We start from the raw sequence: 18924 nt of genomic DNA on the forward strand, positions 1-18924 counted from the left end.
GGTCTAAGGTAAGGTGTTGAGGTGTGAGATTGAGGCCTGTAGTATTTTAATGGTTGGATTTTGGCTAAATCTTGCTTTTAACCAAGACTGAAGTGATTGATAGCAAATATTTTGCTACCCAGAAGTAGTATGTTTAAGTGTTCAGCAAAGCAGCTTTTGTTTTAAATTATCGCCATCTAAAATCTCGCCTAGGGCGGCAAATTGGTCAGGGCCGGCCCGCGTCGGGTCGATGATCGTGTTGCTTTTAATCACACGACTTCTCCAACCTTATGCTTTTCTCCAGATTGCCGTGGTTCATTGTTTATTAATGTGTCTTAGCGGCATTTACCGACCGCTGCAGTGCTGGCTGCTCTTCCACGGGAGTTTATTCTCCTGTTAGCTCCCGGTTAGCTCACACTGCAGCGGCCTCTCTAAAGTATTCACTGTCTGACTGTCACACAAGCTGCTGATACATATCCCCAGTTCCCCTTAAGTGAGTGTGTGTCAGTCTGAATTGATGCTGTTTGGCATCACAACGCTGTTATGAAAGTTTCTCTGGTATAAAATGGATGATGTTAGCATAGCAGCCGAAGCTAAACTGACTACTTGCTATTGCTATCCTATTGTGGCATACGCCGTTTTCTACAGGCACATTTTACCGGCGTATTTTTCATTATGATTCTACTTGTGATAGTCGGACACAACAACCTGTGCAGCCCATGTATTAATTCCATCCGATAGCTGCTATAATACAAAACAAAACGTCTGCCTCTCTCCACAATGATCAATAACAGTGAATGGATGGTCAAAGTAAGGCACAAATAAACAGAATCACACGAAGCCTGGTTAGTGTTGCCTGACTTTATAAAGTGTGTTTATAAGCACTACTGCTTGTAGGCAGGCATGACGAGACTCTTCAGTCGACCCATGTTCAGGGGAGGAGGGTTTAGTTTCCTGCACGCCTCGACGTAAGAGAGACGTAAGCGACGCCGCCTCTTAGCTCTGAAGCTCTTGCCTCTAGTCTAGACCGACAATTTTTTGGAGCTGGAAGTGAACCGGATTCCGGAGCTAAGAGGCGGCGCCGCTGCGGTGTGAACAGGAAAAAACCGTACTTTTCAGGCTCCAGCTCCGAGCCGGAGCTGAAAACGCGTTGGTGTGAAAGGGGCAACACAGCTGGGACCGAAACGCTTGTTGAAGTTCAGGCATTTCAAAGTTGGCCAACAATCACTGTCACTGGATACTTACCTAACACTTTACCTAAAAATATGCCAATATTGGCATAAGCTAGCTAACGTAGCTAACCTAGTCATATCAAATATACTGACAAAACACTTACAATTACGAGTTAGCCACGTTTCTAATCCCGAAAGGCAACAAGTGCTCTGGAATTTTGTTCTAAAAGTTGGTGAAGATGTTTCTTCATTTGCTTGTTTTTGGCACATTTGTGTTTTTAGATTTGCATCGTTTATGAAAGTGCAGTATATTTTGTGTTGTTGTAGCGCGTTTGCACGGGTCGGCCACCGTAGGTGTTAGTGCACCAGACTGAAGTCAATCTTAAGACCTTCAGTTGGCACTCTGCGTCAAGAGTGTGGATGCTAAAAAGTAAGAGGGCAGAGTGAAGGAGAGATGAGAGAGGCTAAGAGGGATCAGTCGGGGCAGAGAGAGATTGATACAGATCATCATGGAGAGAGGAGGATGGAGGCTAAGAGTGCTACAGAGACCTTGAGAGGATGAGGGGAGCAGAAGTGATAGAGAAGGACGATGAGGTTTAATGTGCTGCTAATGAAAGAAAACTAATAAAGCATCTGATCTGCCTCAGATGACCATTGCCTGCAAATATTTCTCATCAAAACCATTTTAACCGGCAGCGATGCAAATTTTGACTTTTCAATTCTAATGTAGGTAAAACTAAGTAAGTAAAGGTCAATTGTTGTATATCCTAAGCTACTGTAAGTTTTATTATGAAGTGGTGCAGGAATGACTCCCTAAACCCTGGAATTTGTCAGCATTTTACCACTCGCTCAAATGACCATTGTCTTAGCGTATTATTTGTTCTGTGTGAAAGCATTATGACAATAACAACAGTAAGAACATTTATATTGTTGTGCAAGTAAAGAAAAACACCCCTGGTGTCTACAGGCATGTACCTGCTTATCTGTGGCACATGACTCCTTGGCCAGTCCTTCAAACTTAGGGAATTTCAAAACACTAAGAATAAAGTTTCATTTTTACAGAATGCTATGTTAGGGACTATTTTCAGCCATGGATTTATACACTTGAGATGTGCACTAGTTAGAAGAAAAGTTGAAACATGAATCATCGGATTTGATCAAACATAAAACTGTTATTTTATTTTAACATGCTTCTTTTATTGGTTTGACTCACATGCCGTATATTATATTACAACTGTTTGTTTTTTTAAAATAATTTTGGACTCAACTAACGTGGTTTCTCACAGGTTGTTCAGCACACAATGCTAAAACTTGGTTAGAAAGGTGCTATAGAAATAAGGTTTAGCTTGCAATCAGAAAAAAAATTGGTTTATCTCCAGCCTTATGAAAAATAAGCAGACAGACAAACAGAAAACAACTAAAGAGAAGCAAAACCAAGCATGATTTCTGTCATTTTAAAAACAAGACTATACTCAGACTGATGTTTGAACACTCACCAGCATTCAGAGTAGTGACCACAGAAAAAGGGAATCTGCAGCCAGAGCTTCTCAGGGGCACAGTCTGAGCCGCCGGCTGACACACATTCATCAAATGTCTGAAGCAAAAACCAAGAGAAAACACACAAAAAATTGAAAGGGGATATTTTAATTGGTCAGTATTAACTATTGAAAGTTGTAAATCTATCTTTTGAAACAAAACAATAAGAGTATGGATGTTTACCTTCTTGTCTCCTTGTTTCCTGCGCCTCAAGCCGGGCCTGTAGTCATCCCCAAAACGCAGGAAGTAGTAATACGACACCAGCCTCTCTATGGGGTCCCGGATCACGTTTATGTAGATGGGCTTCCTCTTCACTCCAAACCTGAAATCATTTACATTAGGGATTAGACACATGCAACAGGACTGATCCAACTATAAAGCTAACTTATAAAGATCCAGAGTTTGCAGATTTAAGAGTTCAACACCATTTTTGCTGAGGTCGGAGGATCAGTGCTACTGTACATTCAGATATTTATACACGACACTGTGAATTAGCCCAACTGAAGCAGACAGCATGTTAGAGAGGCTGTGAGACTGAGAGAAAAATCTATCCCATGTTCTCCGGGAATGTTTTGTGGTTAGCCATTATTCAGAAACTATCAGAGATAGAAAAAGTTGAAATGATTATGTACATTGCTCACCCTGTGTTATGGTACATTCTTAAAGGGGCCCTATTGTTTTCGTTTTCAGGTTCATATTTATATTTAGTGCCTCTACTGTGACATTTTCCCATGCTTTAATGTTCAAAAAGCTCTTTATTTTTCTCATGTGCTGCAGCACCTCTTTTCACCCTCTGTCTGAAACAGAGTTGGAGCGCAAGCTAATAAAAGCCAATGTTACATAGTGATGTCATTATGTTAAGGATGTTAACAAAGGAGTCCAATGGAGGTGTTTCAGGCGGGGGGGAACTTTGGGATTTTAGCCTGTTCTGACCGTTTACATGCAAACAAAACAATATAACACACTACAGGAGAGGCAAAACCCGAAAAGGCACAATAGGGCCCCTTTAAAAGTAAAACCCTTTCTCGCGTACCCCCACACTGAGTTAAGGGTCAAAAAGCTGAGACGTATTTGATAAATTAAAGTAACATTGGGTTGGAATTAACAGCAGCAGTGTATCAAACTTGTGAGCTATTATCCAAGTGTCATTTATCAAGTGATGGGCTCATTACTGAGTACACTTTGGAATCGTCCAGACGGGTAGCCATCTGTGCCAGTGTGACTCTTTTATTAAGTGTTTTAAATAGTGCCGTTTTAGTCAAAATACATTTGTTATTACATATACATTTAGTTAGCATATGACATACGAATAAATTAGACGTGGTTTATACTGAATGGGTTGTGTGAGAGGTTGTAAACGATGTTTTGATGTTAAAGATGGCTTCCATTTACTTTCATTCATGAAGATTTTTTGATTCTTTGTTTTGTGTAAAGGGAACGCAAAAGGCAACCTTTCCCCCCAGAATTCAAGCTAACATGGGGCGAGTCACTCATGTACAGTTCTTGTACCTGGGTAGGAAGCATCAAAGCATATTTTTGTTGAAAAACGCTGGTCTCCAGTAAAAGTCATTTCCAAAAATGGTGGAGTCAAGGACATTAGCAGACTGATTTTATGTGAGGCGTAACCTTTTCTTAATGGAGAAATTAAAAATGTTTAGGAGACTTAAGTCATATATATTAAATAGATGATGGAAAGTTTATCAACCCAAAGTAGAATGGGTTTCAGTTAAAAAAGCACCAGTTGCATTCTAATCCTCGCATACTTTCAGCTCTATTATGCCGTCAACAGATTACATTTCCTTTTTATTGGTTTTAATTTTAGTTTTTTTTGTCAATCGTAGACTGATTTGTAAATTCTAATTCCTTACGAACAAAAAAAGCCATAAAAGACTTGAATGACCACAAGGGGGAGACCCTACACAAAACCACAGCAGGGTTGATTCACTGTTTTTAACTGTTGTTGTTATATTTCAAGACAAAGTATTTACTTTGTGAAGTCCAAGAAGGAGACGTGTCCGTGGTAGAAGGCCGGCTTCATTTCTCTCCACTCAGTCACATTCTTTACAAACCGCATCTGGAACAAATACAAATTGTCATTGCAGTGGATAAAATATATTTTGAGTTCCGTTCTAATTCTGTGCTGCAGCTAGTTCGGCTCACAGGTGGTCCAACTTGCAAACCACTAAAGAACCAGTTTGCTTTTCCACTGACCAGAGGTGGGAGGAGCCAAGTCATGACGTCACCTTTGACAACATAGATAATGGATTGTATAATGTGAAGTATCTCTTGTCTTACATAGATGAAGTTTGCCTAGCAACTAAAACTAGTCTGACTTATCAATTAAAAGATTTAAAGCCAACGATATATCAAATTCCAAGTCATGGAACAATAACGAGGCACAGGTATGGCAGATCAATTATTCAGCAAACTGGTTGTTATTCAAAGTATGGGGAATAATAAGTTATATGTTAGAGGTATGCCTGGTTCATGTTTTTCCCCACGTTTATATGTGTGTCTAGCCATTTTGCAATCTTGGCGCTACTGCTTCTGAAACAGAAGTTTTCTACTCCCACCATTTACTGTTCCAAGAACCAGCGCTGCTGCAGTGGGAACACTAAAAAGTGGTTCACAATAAAGCACTCCAAACCGGCCCTTGGACCACATTCGTTGTAATACAAACCTCAACATTAATTAAAAAAATAAAAAAGTATGTTAAAGAAACCTGTTGCTAGAGCTGCTCCTTTTTAGTCGATGGTTGTTTTGGTCTTAGCAAATTAAGATTTCTTGAGTTGATTTGTCGATGTTATGCTTTTTGTTCTTCCTGAATGACTCATTTCAAAGACATTAATAAGCTCATTTCTGGTAAACGAGACATTTGCATGGGCTTCACTTTGTTTTGTGTTGTGTAGAGACTTTTTTCAGACAAAAGAAAAATAATATTTGCGGCCCCACGCTTAATAATCTAGTAATGCACTGAAAAGAGGGAACGATGTTTGCTTTCCTCGTTTGTAATCAAAGTGTACTCATCTTAACCGGTTACATGACCAAGTTGCACCAATTGGATCGCCAGGAATACATACACAGTGTTATTGAGGTTTGACATGATCTTTTGTGCGAATGACCTGTGTCTCATTTCTTTCATTTATTTGTGTACGCTATTTTTCAGAAATGTTTTAACAAGAGGTAAGGTAATGTCCCCAGCAGAAGAATAATTGTGTTAGTTGAGGACCTCCCTACAGCAGGGCGTGTCTCTGACCTGGTCCTGTATGGACATGACAGGGTTGTTCTTGGTGGTGTTGATGTGCAGGACGTGGTAGTGGTTCTTCCCACACAGGTCGTAGGCGATGTTGGTGAAGGATGTGCTGGCCGTCTTGGGCACGCGGTTGTAGATGATGACGAGGTCGTCTTCGCCCTCCGACGGCGAAGAGGCCGCAGAGTCCCGCTCCCGCACGCCGTCCTGCGTGTGCCGCTGCTCGATCTCACGCACCTCGTGTCTGGCAATGGCTCGTTCTGGAGGGGAGAGAGGAGGATGGACACAGGTGAGTTTTGCTTTAAGAAATCAGCACAAATGTCCTTCAGAGATTTTCCTAATACCAGATTTAAAGGTTTTCTGGTCAAATGTACAAGAGCTACAGCGTAGATGTTGCTAAGGATATCTGAAGTCCCAAGCTCCTCCAACAATGCAACATAAATTGCAAAAAGACAGAAAATAGTGCCAGGGACACAATCGTGCAAATAAAATCCAGGAGCCATAGACGATTTAAATGTTAAATAAAACAAGATAAAACAGAATGTTAAATGTAATACTATAGAGTGGACTGCTTATTGTAATAAAATATGATATCTGGAGCAAGCTTATAGCAGTTTACATATTTTTATTAATTCTGACTTTTTGATTTTGATTTAGTTTTTTGGTTAGTTTTTGCTAGTTTGTTCCTCAGAAATATTTGTATTAGATTTAAGACAACAATCAAACATCTCACTTTAGTGCTTTTGCTAATTTCAAATTTTTAATTTTAAATGTTTAGGATTTGGGAAAGATTTACATATTCAATTTGAGTTGTTTTTTCGGGTAGGATATATTTACTTGGACCTATTCAGCTATATTAACATACAAAACACATGGTTGGAGAACTGTGTAGAAATGGTCATTTAGCATCTGTGTGAAGAAATTTCAACATAACGCCATCTCCAATGTCAAGTTTCTGTGTTTTAATTTCACAAATGTATAAAGACATTCTTTGCCCTCTACTTTTTTCGGTAGTGAGACATCGTAGCAAAACCCAAAAAGTAATAAATGTATGTTTCGAGTACGTTTATGTAATGTATATTATTTACCAGGCAATAAGGTTTCAGTTTAGTTAAGTTCAATGAGTTTTTGTTTACCAAAATTATAATGTACTTTTAGTTGACATAAATAACCCTTTGCTGGAGCTGCTATTAAAAGTGCTAGAAAGAATGACATACTTACGTAAACAGTCTTAAGTGTAAATAAAAATACCAGGAGCAACCACCATGTTTAAATACTGGTCAACATTTGACACACCGCACAACTACATGATATGCTTTGATGGCACTCAGCTGTTTCCCATTTGACATCTCTGCTACATCTCCAAGTTAAATGAAACCTGACAAAGACACTGTTCCGTCCTTGTCAGAAGTAGCAGTGCTTTGTGAGAGACTAAACTTTAATTTCCATTTGATTCAAACATAAAAAAACCTTTCCTTCTTCACACCAAGTTTTAAGAATAATGTCATACAGGAATATTAGTTAATCATTTTGTTAGCAGCCTATTTCACGCTGCAATACCACCTCTCTTAGCTAATCAAATTCCACTTTAATATCAGTCTCCTACCTTCACTCTCACTCTCCTCATTTAACCGCAGACTGAAGTGTCTGTGCGCTCCCTTTTTAGATCAAATAAATGTACCCTCATATGGCCGAGTACATGTGTCTGTGCTTTAGACGGACTCTGATTGACATATCCAGCCCGGTTTCTTTTTATGCGAAAAGTGTCCTGTAACCAGGGTCAAGGGTGAAGAGGCGAGGGTCAGAGATCAGCTTGATCGTAAGGCTACAGTTATTTGATCGCAGGCGGGATGTCACCGGGTAAAGATGTTACTGACATGTATGATCCATGCAGTAATGAATCTTCACAAATGTGTAGTTGAGATCCAAAGGAAGGCAGGCTTAGAAAATGGTGGTCCTTAGCAGTGGTGGAGCGTAAGCAAGTACATTTCCGCAAGTACCGTACTTAAGTAAAACGTTTTTTCATATTATGTTCATTTATATACTTTGACTTCACTTCATTATGTGGGAAAAATGTTGCACTTTTAATTCGGCTTTATTTTTTTACTGCATTAGTTACTACTGATTTAGCAGATTTCATTTATTAATACAAAATACAAACCAACTAATAAATGATTTAATTAAACTGTATTATATATTAAACTACCCAGTTGCAAACGTAAAAAGTTATGTACATATTGCATGCATTAATAAAGGTACAATCATTTAATATATTTTAAATATATACGATTCTGAAATTGGCCCTACTAAATAAAAAGTACTTTTGGTACTTTAAGTGTATTTTCATGCTACTCAAACATTGTTACTTTAGTAATACTTTGAATACAGGACTTTTACATAACAGGGTATTTTTACACTGTTGTATTGCTACTTTGAATCAACTAAAAGAGTACCAGGGAGTGGGACATCTCTTAAGTGGTTGACCAATCACAACAGAGCCGGCCAGCTAACCAATCAGAGCAGTCTGGGCTCTGGTTTCAGACAGAGGGTGAAAAGAGGTGCTGTAGCACAGGCAGTATGAGACAAAGAAAGAGCTTTTTGAACATTAAGCATGGAGACATGTCCCAGTAGACTCTAGAGGAACTAAATACAAATATGAACCTGGAAATGAGTATGATATGTCCTCTTCAAATAAGTGACTTTACCTTTTAAACTCTTCAGGGCCAAACGAAAAAAAAGTGTGCCATCATGTGGCCAAGTACGTTCCTGTGCTTCACTTGAATAGATGTATCCAACCTTGTTTCCTCTTCTGGGAAAAGCGTCATGTTACGAGAGTGAAAGGGTGAGGAGGTGAAGGTCATGGGTTGGTAGTTAGACGGTAAGGCTACAGTTATTTGATCGCTGACTGGACATTAACAGGACAACAATACACTATAAATGAGGGGGGCGGAGGGATCTCAATCCAAACATAGATGAAATGGCAGGAAAGCCAGACCTGGTTTTGAATAGATCCCGCACAAAGGCGCCCAGGCCTTTGTTACCGACAGGCTTTTCTACGTTTGAATTCGCCTCAGAGAGACTGGTGTTGACAATGACTCGGAGAGGATGGAGGGAGAAGAAAAAGAGTGTGTGTATGTGAGTGTGTGTGAGAGGAAGGGAGGCTGGAGCACCTAATACCCGTGGGAGCCCTCGCTGGAGCCCTTGCTGGAGTCTGGCTTCTGCTGAGACACTGGACTGGTCGGCATAAGAAGCTGGCATCTGGCACCGGCGGCCAATTAAGATGTCAACTGTGAATCCGCCAACCTCTCCTTCGTCCGAGCTGGACACACGTGGGCATGTGCTCTCAACACACACAGAAATGCTCCTGCTGCCCCCTCTCTTACACCCTGCTGAGCAGCTGTTAATGTCCCGCTCGTCGAGCTGGGTCTGGTTACGGTCGGAGACATGCCGCTTCCGCCCACTAGTGCTTGTGGGCGTGGAGACGTGCCAGGTGGCTGTGATGGCTGAAGGCTGTCAGCATGCAGAACAACTGTAATGGAGACATTCATGCACGCCTCCTCCTGAAGCACGTAGCAGCCAACAACAACAGCAATAACAGTTGCTATGCTGGAACTTTATCGCCTAGGCTCAGATGTCTTTTTAGGATTATTTTTATGATGGGTGCACAGTGGAGGGGGACAAAGAAGGACAACAGTGGCATTCGAAAGAGCTGGATTTCAACCTGAAATAATGCATGTCAGGAACATTAGTTATCTTTAGTCTGTTGCGTACTACCACCTGTCTGCTTTACAGACCATACACAAATATATTTTCACAATTATCTTTTTACTACGAGTGAAAATAATAGCTCTAATAGTTTCTTTCTGTACTATAGTCATAACAATCATAAACCAAAGAGGTGGGTCAGCATTTCTTAACAGGTTCCCTCATCTCGTCTTGCTTAGATGCCTGAAATAAGTCCTGTGGTCAATACAAGCTCAAGAAATTCTAATGCCAAGTGATGTCAGTAAATATTGAAGCTTTTAGCCGCCTTAAAAAGGTGGGTGTTAGCAGCTCACTGGAAGACCAAATAAAAGAGAGGTTATAGCAATAAGCCCATCTCTAGGTAAATCATCTACTCAGTATTGGCTGTTAGGGAAATATGTTCCTAGGCCCATAACTTTAGTTCAGTTTATCAGTTTGTACTGCCCTCAGTGAGCTCAGGCCTGCGACCTTGGCTGCTGTGCTCTCAGTGTTTTGTGTCCTTATTCCTACCTGTTGTCGTCAGCTGATAGAGGTGGTATAGTGCTTTGCCCGTTTTATCTTGTTAAAGGCCCTGTGAAGTGTGCACCTGTGCATGATCTGTTATGCTAATACGTATAGTAATGACCCAAATTGTCCATTGGAACCCATATCAAAAAATGTTGGAATAGCAACAAATTCTACGAGTTTTGAATTTTCCGGGGAAATCTGCAGTCGACCTTCGCCTTCGTGGGCGTGGCTTGCGATCTACTGCGTGACGTCACGAGATGGACGCCGCCGCACTGTTTACATTCACCACCGTTCGTTTTTTCTCTTTTTCAAAGTCGAATTTCTCAACATTTTTGAGCTAGTATTTTCCTGGAAAGTGTGTCGGAGTCGACTGGAAGTGATTGCCAATCGAGAAAACCTAACAATGGAGGCGACAGTGAAGAAAGAAGGATGAAAAACACAGGGGAAACGATGCATTGCCGCTGGCTGTAGTAATGTCAAGTCTGCCGAAGTGGCGATGTTTCTGTTCCCAAAAGATGAAGGTGAGCCTGGCTGGTGTCATTGTTTCGTAGATTATTTGATTGATCATGATAAATAAAGGCCAGTGGTCGATTCGAGAGAGAGAGAAAGAGAGACTGACAGAGTTACAGGGTTGTTGTTAGCATCTGGTGCTAGCTCGGAGCTAACGGAGATTAGCTGTTTCAACAATAAGGAGAGGGAGAGTGCTCTCCTGTGGGACTGAGAGAGATAACGTCAGCTCAGGGAGGTAAACTGTAGCCTAAGTTATCTCAGTGGGTTTGGTCATCTATGTAAACAAATATTTCCATCTATGTAATATTAGTTGTATAAAATAGGTTAAGAAATCCTTCCAATGTTTTTTGATTATTGAAATATATGTTTCATATGAGTGTTGAGAGCTGTATCCATAAATCTCTTAATGTTGCCCTCAAAGTGCACCAGATTGATCACTTTCCTCATCTATCCTGTCCGAAAAGCTGTCCAAATCAATCATTTCTCTCACACTAGTATCACTTTCCAAAGTCTCCGCCATGTTTACAATCGCAACTGGGTACATCTTGTGACGTCACAGCCACTATCGTCTGCAACTTCCGTTAGGCTCAGACGGCAAAATTAATAATTCATTAATTCATTAATTATGAATTATTAAAAATTATTTTAGCCATGAACAGGCACAATAATATGTAAGGAATGAAACTGCCATTTCCTTTTGGTGCAAAAACATGCACTTCACTGGGCCTTTAAGCACAATGTTGATTATTATCTCAGAGCTAGCTAAATACATGGGTCTGGGGTAGAGATCTTCAGAATTGGTTTGGCAACCGCTTTGTCATCATGTCTGGTGAATTCTCCGGCCTTAACTTCATAATAAACCATCAGTGTTTTTCAACCATGCTCCAGTTCTCCTTGTGTCTCTCTGAGTTTCATCTCCATTGCTCCAGAAGTTTCAATCACATTGGTGACATAATGTGGTTCCTTATTAAACAGCTTAGTTGAATACTCATTCTGATTGGTCAATTTGGACATTTCAGAGGTTGTTAATTCTCGTCATCAGGCTGCTGCTAAGGAGAACAGATCGTTGCTACGGATGATCAAGTGACTTTGTGCAGTCATATCGATGTGCAGAAAGAAGTCCGATACATTTGACATCAGCTGTGGACAACAAACATTCATTTTCTCCATCAGAAAACACCATGGAATACTTTTTGGATATTCACTTTTATATTTGTGGAGAGCACGACTCTTTGGATTCATGAAGGCTAAACTGTCCCATGTAAAGAGCCCAACAGAAGGAAGGAGGTTGGTATGCAGTGGAAGGACTCTGTTTTTCTTAGCGGAAGCAATACGATCATTTATAAATCAATTAAATCAATTTTTTGTATCAATATTGTCAATCAAGTTGTTGGTTCATCGGTTTATGTAGTAGGTATCCGGGATAATGTGCACCAAGGAGGTCATTAGTGAAAAATGATCCTGACGCAAAGCGAAGGGATCTTGCATCAACATAAAGGCATCACCTTGGCACATTATCCCTTACCTGAAATAGTGATTGTTTGCGAATAGATTTATTGCTGAACAAAACTTGTGTCATAATCCTTTGTCTTCCACAGAGCTTACTTTCTGCAGGTTTAAAAAATATATATATATTCCCCAGTAATGTGTTTTTCCAGACAGTGTCCCTGTTACTCTGGATAATCCACAGACATCGCTGGAACTACTTTCCATTAAAGAAACACTCAGCTGTCAGCAAGGTCTGCAGTTTATCAGGAAGTAATAGGACATTGTTTCTGAGAAGAGATCTCACTGGAGAATTTTAAATATACTGTTTCCAGCTGCGACAGTGTGTGTCTGCTATTGTTTTCAGCTCAAGTATGTGCATGTCAGCATGGAAAAATGTGCTCCTAAAGATCTCTACTTTGCTCCACTAGCTAATAGGTTTTGAGTACTTTGTCAGGAGTTAATATTTCTGTGGACAGATTTTGCAACGGTGTAGGATGCAATCACAAAAACTTGTCAGATGTGTAGTAAATATCGAGATCGAGTGGTGCAGTGATGACGTATTTTTGTATTCCGACCCGGAAGTTAGCATCACAAAGGCTCCTTCGACAATAAGCAATTACATTTCCTGATTGGATTTTGTTATTTGTAGAAAAATAGTGTTGTTGCAAAAACACATTTATGAAACTTAACACGTCTTGTTCAGAAGGAAAATCTTCACATATTAACACTGCTTTATGTTTTTTATGGAGTAAACGCAATCGGCAGAAATAAAAAGCTAATGCTAGGCCATAAATGAACTACATCGAGGTCACATGACTGCGCGTTATCACTGTGTACCTGAAAGCATACTCGGCGTGATGACGTTTCCTAGTTCATTAAGTCACTTGTTAGTTAACCACCATTTTTATGACACACAGGGATGTATTTTATGTTTTCAGAACAAAACTTGAAAATCCCTTAAGCATGTGTTAACCACAGACCTTATTTTAGGCTTCTAAACAAAAACACATGCAAAAAAGCATTGACTTCGAGATGAGGAAACCTAAAGTAAGAAAATACTAACTAATTTCCGGGTTTTAGGACTCGTTCCTAAATCCTGGTGAGCAGAGAGCACATTGGCCAGATAACTCATAAACAGGATGGACAAGTTGGACAAAAGTTAGTTACATGGCTAGATATCATTAGAGGTAAATGAGATATTGTTTAATTGAGTGATTTGACTTTATAAAATGGTGCCATCTACAGGAGAAAGTTCATTTTAGTTTCCTGAGGTATAGAGACAAAAATGTAAGCCTTTGTGAATCGAAAAGAGTTTGCAGGGAAGGCTGGCAGTGTCAGATATGTTCAGAGAAGGTGGGGAAGAGTGAGAAAAAACCAGAGGCTACCGTATCCCCAACTACAACATCCTGAGCTCTGCGAATGGGCCACTTGTTAAAGACATGGTGTTTTGTGGACATTTTCCAACAAGCAACAAGAAGGCGAAGCGGGCACCGAGAGGGCTTCTTAGGCTTTGTAGAAGACGCCCTATTCATTGCGAGACTGAATGCACTTGGCACAGACCTTCATATCAGAGGGCGCCACACACACAAACTTAAGCTTAGCGCTCCCTTCTGAGGTCATTTAATTAGAGAACAAAGGCCTGAATCACTATGGCCACACAGCAGGCTTCCTTTCATTTCACATTTCTGTCCTCAAGCCCGTCTCCGTGCATTAAAAGCTAATTAGGAACCGTGAAGCCAACACGGGTCTTAAACATTGTGACAACTACAAGCCTATTACTTGGAGTTTTCTTCAAAGTGAGAGACAGGAAGAAGACAGAGCGCCGGTAGTAGAACATATTTACTGAAGCAATTTCGCGGCTGATTAGACGTGCATTTGAAATCATCATTCATATTCACCGGCAGATCTGCAAAAATGTGACAGGCAGTCATGTATTATTGCCGTCACGGCAGATCTGATGGGATAATAAAAGTGAGGGAGAGAAGATGATCCTTTCTCCAAGAGGCACATAAATCCATCATCGCTCCGATCCGCCAGTCGGAGCTCTCTGCCTCCGTGTGCTCCTGCTGAGAGGGTTAGCCCTTCCAAACGAAGCCTTGGCATAGGTGGGTAATAGAGATTGGCTATCAGCGGCAGACTGAGCTGCACGGCTTGTATGGTTCTGCTCGGATGGCACTGGATTGCAAAATCAATGAAGGATGACAAGGAGGAGATCTAGGTTTTCTGCTGTATACAAATGGAATTAGTCTGCTGCTGCTGGTGCCTCTATAGAGTTTTGGATGCAGGATGCTGTTTGGCAGAATTAAGTTTGGGGGGACAGTTATGTCATCATTGCAGCACTCAGGAACATTTGGATAAACCGTATGCGTCCGAATTTCTAACTACTCAAATTGAGTCTTAAAGGCCCTAATTTTGGGATTTTCCCTTTCCTGTAGTACAGGGGTCGGCAACCTTTTTGATATGAAGTGCCATTTAAAAAAAAAATTGTTATCAGCGTGCCAACGATCGAGAATTATCAACGGGGGTGGGATTGAGGCGCTTGACGCTCGTGAACTATCAGCAGGAGGGCGGCGGAGCCTCGCTGGAAGCAGTGTTTGGACCTGTCAGTGCAACTTACACGATGCCGAATTTAACAAACACATTTAAATAATTGGTTTAAACGGCATAATAATAAGGACAATCGTCCGTTCTGTGATTCTCCAGAGCACACCTATATTAGGGTCATGCAGAGTGAGATGAGATCGCTGTCCCTTTAAGAGAGAGAGAGGGGGGTGTGGCTTGTGCATGTGTGTTTGTGGATGGTAGAGCGACAGTGAGGGAACGTGTGTATGTTTCTGGAAGTGAAACGAGGAAGCAGAAAAACAGAGGTCTGTGATGTATTTTGTGAAACAGAAGAACAGCTAAATAAATGCAACGGCCTCCCAAGAAGAGCTCGCCTCTCTCCAGTCTATTTAAGCTAAAGTGGGTTATTGAACCTGAAGCTTGTTGCTTCTGCCCTCCTCGATACGGTCTGGGAGCCGACAGGAAAGTTCAACACACAGATGTCCAGTCCGCCACTGGGCTTTCCACACAGCCACGCAAAAACTGTGACATTTGTACAGCTCCTTATGTGTAGGCCTACGGCAATTAGTGAAGTGCTTTCCTCCGTGGTGAAACGATCAGCTGTAGACCACGGAGGAAAGCGGCAGAAAGTCGCTTGGAGTTAAAGAGAGCGGGGGTGCGTTACGTGCATGGTTTCCTTCTGCAGGTAACGGGGAGACACGCTCTGGCGGCGGTCTCGATCAGGATCCGAAAATACAATTTAAATATTTTTGCACACTTATTCCACTTATTCCTAGTGTGCCACTGGTTACGGTGCCGCGTGCCAGCCAGGGGTTGCCGACTCCTGCTGTAGTGTGTTATATAGGTTGTTGTGCATGTAAATGGTGCAAAAGCTCTGTGTTCCCTCCAAAGTTTCGACATAGTGAAATCACTACATAAGGATCACGCATCTATTGGCTAGCGCTCCAACACATGTACGTTATAGGCTATGGGGCGGGACATCTCTAAGAGGTTGACCAATCAAAACAGAGCCGGCCAGCTAACCAATCAGAGTAGACTGGGCCCTGGTTTCAGACAGAGGGTGAAAAGAGGTGCAGCAGCACAGGCAGTATGAGAAAAATAAAGAGCTTTTTGAACATTAAAGTATGGAAACATGTCAGAGTAAAGACACCAATTACAAATATGAACTAGCATTATAGGGCCCCTTTAAAATGTGTCTGGAGTGGAATAAAGTCAGGCCAATGGGATGACTCAGGCCTGATTTAACAGAGTAGAACCTGCTATGCTATTGTTATTTAATTGATGAGAAGCAATATGAAACACTCTGTGAGGGGGAATGTAATCTGGTCTGCAGCTTTTTCAACGCCACCGGCAGCTGCAGAGGCCTGAAAGAGGAGATGGATAAACGAGCGCTTTCATTAAGTGATTGTGAAGGTGCACGGTACATTCAAAAACGCCTTCGGAGCTTTCAAACAAGCTCAGTATGTGAGCAGGAACATGCAAAACCACGCACAGTGAAACATAAAACTTTCTCTAAACTACACACCAATGCTTTTAGTCCAAATGGAGTATTTAATGGATTTGTTTTGGAAAATATATTTGAAGTAATGTGCAATTGTTTAGCTAGGATTTTTTTTTAAATGGGTTGATTGCTGAAGCCGAGGCATTTTTCCCAGAGGCTTTGACACACAAGTATGACATTGACACTCAATGAAAGGTCTCATTCACTCTGCTGTTCCTGCACAGTACAGCTGGGGAAGACACGAGAGGTGGCGAGGGTGGGGGGAGAGAAGAAAGAAGGAGAGACGGGGGGGGGACAAGGAGTATGTCTGAGAAAAACTGGGACTGACGAAAATGTGGCCACCTAATCTAATTTCTTTCTCTAACAGCCAGGGCATGGCCGGATAAACCAATTTAGGGGGCCCAGGGTCAAAGTTTGCTGTTTGGATCCCATTGACCCCCCCTGTGAATAAGGCTGACATTTAATTAACATATTAACTATTGTGTGAATATAATCCTTGTTTTCCATCTTATGTTCAAGGGTGTCTGGAGACACGTTTTTTACACTCCAAATATATTTTTGTTGTAAAAAGTGAAATCTGCAAAGAAAACGTTTTTTTTATCACACACATTTCCTGATGCATATGTGTTTTGAAACTGTATATACATTTATTGATCAAGGCTCCCAGTCTTGGAGCTCCCCTGTTTAACTACAGTACTTGCTACGTTGGCTATGGAAATAAAATCAATGAAGCAATATATTCAAACACGTTTGATTTCTTTACATTGATCACATGAAAATCTTTTTTGGTTAAGTACATTTCACCTCTCAGTTAGTCTGGTGAACGATGGTTTGCCACCTGACGGAGACAAATGGGACTGCTCATGTCTGCTTACGTCCCACTTCCAATGATGGTTACCAGTAGCAGTCGTCTGGTTGACGTAAAATGTGCAGTACAGTTACAGTTTGCATACAAAAAAACACTCCACATCCTCAGTTCTTAAGTTCCCGTGTCTTGCATCCCAGCTACTTTTGGAAAGTAAAAGAAAAATGTAGCAGTGGTCTGTGTAAACCGCCAAGTAAACTGTACCTTTGCAATGCATCCTTTTGCCTCCAAGTTCACATTAAATACTGTGCACCCAGCAGACTGTACCGACAACATATAAGATAGATAGATACATTATATACTTCATTTATCCCATAATTGGGAAATGTTTTTGTTCCAGCAGCAGTGTCAAGCATTATGTTACGGTACATGAATGTCAATTGCAGACTCTCTTTTAATCCAACAAAAATGTCCCATTTGCTTGATCCAGCTTCTCATATTTATGGATTTGTCGCTTTTCTCGATTTTATTGTTACTGGTATGTTGGATGGACGAAACAAGATGGCACCTTTTCATTTTTTTTGCACAAATGTATTGATTGTTTATTAATCCAACAATGACAGTCACTATTGCTCACAAACAGTAAAGCACAGTAACACAGTCATGCCTTCTCTACAGGAAGATACTGTGAGTTCTTATTTGTCTGTCCTCTAGATTTATCATAAAAAGGATGAGAGTCTTATGGAAATGGCGCTGAACAATTTATTAAAGTCAGACTGCATTACATAAGCCACAGAAAGGGTACACTGTTGAAATTCAAATGAACAGATGCACCCAGTGAGGTGAGCTAGTGAAATAAAGGGTCTGGCTACATTGCAGATTCTCGTAAATAACACGTTTCACAGTGACGTGATATTTCCTGCCCTGGACTTGGCACGGCTGCTTTGAAAGGCTCCATAAAAACAGGCTGGAGATGACTTTCACGGTAGTTAGAGCAGGAAAGGTGAGGGAAATACGGGAGGGGGGCTGGTGGTGGGGGTGTGGGTAGCGCGCTGTTAAGGTTATGAGCCGGATTTTCCACCTGCGTCTTCCTGAGAGATGCTGCTGCTGTCTGGCCCTTAGAGTTCAACTTATTGAAAACAATCTGTGTGAAAAAAAAAACAAGAGTCTTTTTGTCAGAGAATACCGACAAAGCATTCCTCATATATAGAGAAGAGACAAAAACGTGCCTTGTCTGTGCAGACAGATAACACTGTGCCGACAGTTTAGTGGTTAAGTGGTTTGGGGTATGGGTCTTGGGACCATAAGTACTCCATTGAGTGTCATTGAGGATGTCGAAACTTTAGAAATGACTAGTTTTTTGGGGGCTAGAAGTGGTCTGTCGCACAAAACACCTTAAGTTTAAGTTTTACACAGAATCAAACTTTCCTTAAACTAATATCCTTTGTATATATCAACCTTAGGTCTTCTCGTAATTAAGGTATTTGTCTGTGTCTTATACTTAAGGAATCCCTTGAAGTTAATTAAACTGTTACACTAAAGCAACCAAAGAAAAAAAAATAACATTATGTACCTCTGAATCTTCTGAAGCATGACATTGCCGAATTTTGGGCGACAAAGAAAACATATCGCGACAAGAGGACGTGCCAATAGATATGTTTAATTATAACAAGCAATTGATTTTACTCTGTATATTTGACTGGAAGTCACATCATGATTTGACCTACCGTCGAGATTTGGATCATGCTATTTTATGCAGCCTACGTTCTTAAAGCCACTAACTATTAATGATTGCCCTCCAGTTTTACAGGAGTAGGATGAGATAGCAGTGCAGTACACTTGCCGAAAAGTGTCCATGGTGAGAGAAGGC

The 18924-nt window shown here is 41.0% G+C and overlaps 1 protein-coding gene across 1 annotated transcript in view; it reads right to left on the reverse strand.

Annotated features, from left to right (window-relative positions):
• hs2st1a (heparan sulfate 2-O-sulfotransferase 1a) overlaps nucleotides 1-18924 on the reverse strand; it is a 51141-nt gene that overhangs the window by 13648 nt on the left and 18569 nt on the right. The window contains exons 3-6 of the mRNA XM_079649993.1: nucleotides 5944-6197; nucleotides 4676-4761; nucleotides 2871-3009; nucleotides 2648-2745 (exon numbers count right to left, since the gene is read on the reverse strand). Coding sequence (XP_079506119.1) covers nucleotides 2648-2745; nucleotides 2871-3009; nucleotides 4676-4761; nucleotides 5944-6197 — 577 coding nt within the window. The remainder of the gene's footprint in view (nucleotides 1-2647; nucleotides 2746-2870; nucleotides 3010-4675; nucleotides 4762-5943; nucleotides 6198-18924) is intronic.

Source organism: Notothenia rossii (genome assembly GCF_949606895.1).
Source record: "Notothenia rossii genome assembly, chromosome: 9".
In the NCBI taxonomy this organism is placed as follows: Eukaryota; Metazoa; Chordata; class Actinopteri; order Perciformes; family Nototheniidae; genus Notothenia; species Notothenia rossii.